The 4057-nt window shown below is 43.7% G+C and overlaps 1 protein-coding gene across 1 annotated transcript; it reads right to left on the reverse strand.

Annotated features, from left to right (window-relative positions):
• Positions 1-775: 775 nt before the first annotated feature.
• LOC115082015 (olfactory receptor 52N5-like) lies at positions 776-1711 on the reverse strand. The gene has a single exon (XM_029586274.1). The coding sequence runs from the start codon at positions 1709-1711 to the stop codon at positions 776-778; it is 936 nt and encodes a 311-aa protein (XP_029442134.1).
• Between the last annotated feature and the right edge of the window lie 2346 nt (positions 1712-4057).

Below are 4057 nucleotides of genomic sequence, written 5' to 3' on the forward strand. Positions count from 1 at the left end.
AGTAAGTCTGGGAACGAGGGCCCTCGAGGAGCGAGCACCGGTTCCAGACTGTCACCTGAAAAACAAAGGAGAGAGCGAGGCCCCCGAGGAGCGGGTACCCCTGGTAAGTCAGAGGAGGCAGAGTAGCTTAGGTAGAGTAACCCGAACCCTTGCTAACTTGATGTGTTAGCAAATTCTAAGACCTTATATATCTTTCGCGGGTGACGTTATCTTCGGGGACGCCCCCGAGGTTTGCGCCATCGTCGGTACTTCAGTCGGGGCTGCGCCACGTGCGCGCCCCTAGGCCTCCAGGAAACATGGCGGTTTGCAGCGTCTAGCCGGTCCGGGGACGCCGGAGGACTTCAGCAGAACACGCCGCGGCAGCCAATCCTCCCACAGACGAAGAGGGAGGCACCAAAGAGGTAAGGAGGGCAGAGAGAGGGCGTCGGGAACCGACAGACACAACATTTGATAACCTCGCTTGTCATATTCCTTTCCAGATCATTTATACATATATTGAAAAGCACCAGTCCAAGTACAGATCCCTGAGGCACTCCACTGTTTACCCTTTTCCACTGAGAAAATTGACCATTTAATCCTACTCTCTGTTTCCTGTCTTTTAACCAAATGTCCAAATAAATAAATAAATAAACACATAAATAAAATTTTTTATTTTGACAAATGAGTGTAAATATTTAAAATACATTTTTTTCTAAAGAAGGCACCAGTTCTTCAGTCTCTAAAGTGCCCACAGTTGAATATGAGTTCAAGTGTCTTTCAGAATGACGACCATTCCCTAATGCAAACCTTTCCGTATCCTCTCCCGGATCTGCCTTGTGTTCACCCCATACACTATGGGGTTTACTGTGGGTGGGATAATCAGGTAGAGATTAGCCACGATGATATGAACAGAGGGAGACACTTTATGGCCGACCCTCTGTAAGAAAACAGTGAACAGCAATGGTGTGTAAAACATGGCAATTACAGTGACGTGGGCAGTGCAAGTGCTGAAAGCTTTCATCCGTGCGTCCTTGGATGAAAGTCTTATCACAGCTTTTAATATCAAGATGTAAGACAAAGCAATAAAGATCATATCTAATACCACAACAAACAAAGCTACGCTTATCCCATACACCGTATTGATTTTAATATCTGCACAGGCCAGCTTTGCTACGGACATGTGCTCGCAATATGTGTGAGCAATGACATCATTCCTACAGAATGGCAATCTCTTGACAAGAAAAGAAAACGGGGCGGCAAGCAGTACACTTCTCAGAAGAACTGCAAGTGCTGTTTTCAGAAGGAGAGGATTGGTTAGGATAGAGGTGTATCTGAGGGGGTTACAGACTGCAACGTAGCGATCCACTGCCATTAACATCAGGACCCCCGATTCCACAGATGTAAAGGTATGAACAAAAAACATCTGGATCAGACAAGCCTCAAAATAGATTTCCCTGGAATTAAACCAGAATGCACTCAGCATTTTAGGCATTACGGAGGTAGATAAAATTATGTCAGTTCCAGACAGCATAGACAGAAGGAAGTACATGGGCTGGTGGAGGCTGGCTTCTGCCTGGATAATAAAGATGATGACAGAGTTTGCTATAACTGCTGTGACATACAGAGTACAGAATGGGATGGAGATCCAGATGTGCGCTGCTTCCAGCCCCGGGATACCCTTCAGGATGAAGAATAAAAACTGGTTGTCGTGGGTGTTATTGAGAGCCGACATGATGCCCTGTTGAAGTCAGGTTCAATTCCATAGAAGTATTCACTCCCTGTGTATAATGACAAGATAATGAGACCAAATATTCATATTTATTGATTTAATTTGATTTGAGAAATGGCTTTCTAGCAAGGCTCAAGGTGCTGTACAAAAGTACACTACAATATAATATAATATAATTTAATATAATATAATATCATGTCAGTCCTTATAGTCAGCCCTTAAAATCTATTGCTGAATAAAAAAAAAAAAAGGAAATACCAACATAGAAAAACTAGAAAGAGCATTAAAAGCAAGACAGATACTTCCGGTGCAGCTCTGGTGATTGGAAGTCGCTGAGAAGTTGAGCTCCCGCCAGACACATAGGGGTAAAGTTTAAAAGATGCACGCGCGTGTCCATGTGTGTGCAGTTCCCGGTGCATACGCATGACCACACCGATTTTATAACACGTGCACTGTTTGGAGCAAGGTTCTTTTCCACGGGTCATGAATACAGCCCAAATATTGGTTTATCCTAAGCTGGGAAAAGACTTAGGGAGTCATTTATCAAAATGCGATAAGGCGTTTTCGCATGCGATCATATGGTGCGATGCAAATTCAGAAAATAGGAGGAGTTAGGGCTGGGTTAGCCTGTCTGCAAAGAGCTATTGCACAGCCATAATGCCAATTTTAACTACACCTCTTTGAATTGCATTAGACTGTGTGATAGCTGCCATATTTCATGGTGAATTGAAGGGTTGAGAGAGAGAGAGAGAGAGAGAGAGAGAGAGAGAGAGAGAGAGAGAGAGAGAGAGAGAGAGAGAGAGAGAGAGAGAGAGAGACTAGCCATAATGTCATGGCCCATAGGTAGGTATTTGTATCCCTATGGTAGGCCCATCTAGTAACTCGAGGTGGGGATTAGGTAAGAGTGTAGGGGGTTAGGGGCCAGTTTGACATTCTATGTGACACCTACGAACAGAACAGTGGTCTCATGAAGATATGATGACCTTCGATGGACGCTCTACCTGGGTAACATCAAGCTAGGTTGAGAGAACATTGCCCAAATCTCATCTTGGAGTGAGTTTCCTCACTCCGAAGGCCATCAAATCTTCACAAGAGACCACTGTTCTGTTTGTAGGTGTCACGTAGAATGTCAAACTGGCCCCTAACCCCCTACACTCTTACCTAATCCCCACCTCGAGTTACTAGATGGGCCTACCATAGGGATACAAATACCTACCTATGGGCCATGACATTATGGCTAGTCTCTCTCTCTCTCTCTCTCTCTCTCTCTCTCTCTCTCTCTCTCTCTCTCTCTCTCTCTCTCTCTCTCTCACAACAGTGGTTGAATGCAGGAAATACAACAGGTTGGCTGGCACTTATTGCAGAATCTGAAAAGGGTATCACAATTTGTGCTAACCTAACTCTTCACACAGGTAATTAGTGCAAATTGTGATAAATACTATATTAGCATAAAACACACCCCTTTTGCTATCGCATGTGGTACTTACCGCATTTTGATAAATCCAGGCCTTAGTTCTGGGCTCCTATAGACCAATATCTATAATAAATGTAGATCTAAAGATATTGGCAGCCCTGCTTGCTGTCCGCTTTAATGGGGTTGTACCTAATATTGTGGCATTTGTACAGGGTGGACATGGGGTTACTAATGTTTGCAAGCTGATAGAAGTGATTGGAACTGGAGAGCAATGTAAACAAGGGTGTCCACTATCACCGTTACTCTATATTGTTACTAGAAAAGCCCTGGTACAAAAGCTTCAGTTAGACTGCTCAATTCAAGGTTTTGTTCTGCGTAAACGTGTATATAAGGTTTGTCTGTTTGCAGATGATATGCTTTTGTTTCTGCATGAGCCTTTAATTGCTCTGAGGAAAACATTGGATTTGTTTAAGCAGTTTGGATCATTTGCTGGATTAAAAATTAATTTCTCCAAATCGGAGAAATTATCCATACAGGATAATATTAAGAGGGATTGGATAGGTGAATTCCCTTTGGCATGGTCTACAGGCACCTTGATGTATCTAGAAATTTGGATACCTAGGAACCTTAATCTTATGTATGCACTTAATATAAATAAATTGAGTGTCACATGTATGATTTTTTACCCACCATTGAGAGGTTGTATGTGTGCACTCGGTGCAAAGAGCTCCTGGCTCTCAGGGAACGAGTCCAATCTCTGGATGCTAGAGAAGCTGAGGCAAACAGAGAGGTACATTAGGAACCTTCAAGGACATAGTAGCCAAGTCCCAAATCTAGTCTGGCAGCCCCAGTGCTGCTTTGGATCAAAACGTTCTCCCAGTAGGAGAACATCAAGCTAGTGAAGCAGGAAGCGATCCTGTAGCAAGGGTCTGCTC

Source organism: Rhinatrema bivittatum, unplaced genomic scaffold (genome assembly GCF_901001135.1).
Source record: "Rhinatrema bivittatum unplaced genomic scaffold, aRhiBiv1.1, whole genome shotgun sequence".
Lineage (NCBI taxonomy): Eukaryota > Metazoa > Chordata > Amphibia > Gymnophiona > Rhinatrematidae > Rhinatrema > Rhinatrema bivittatum.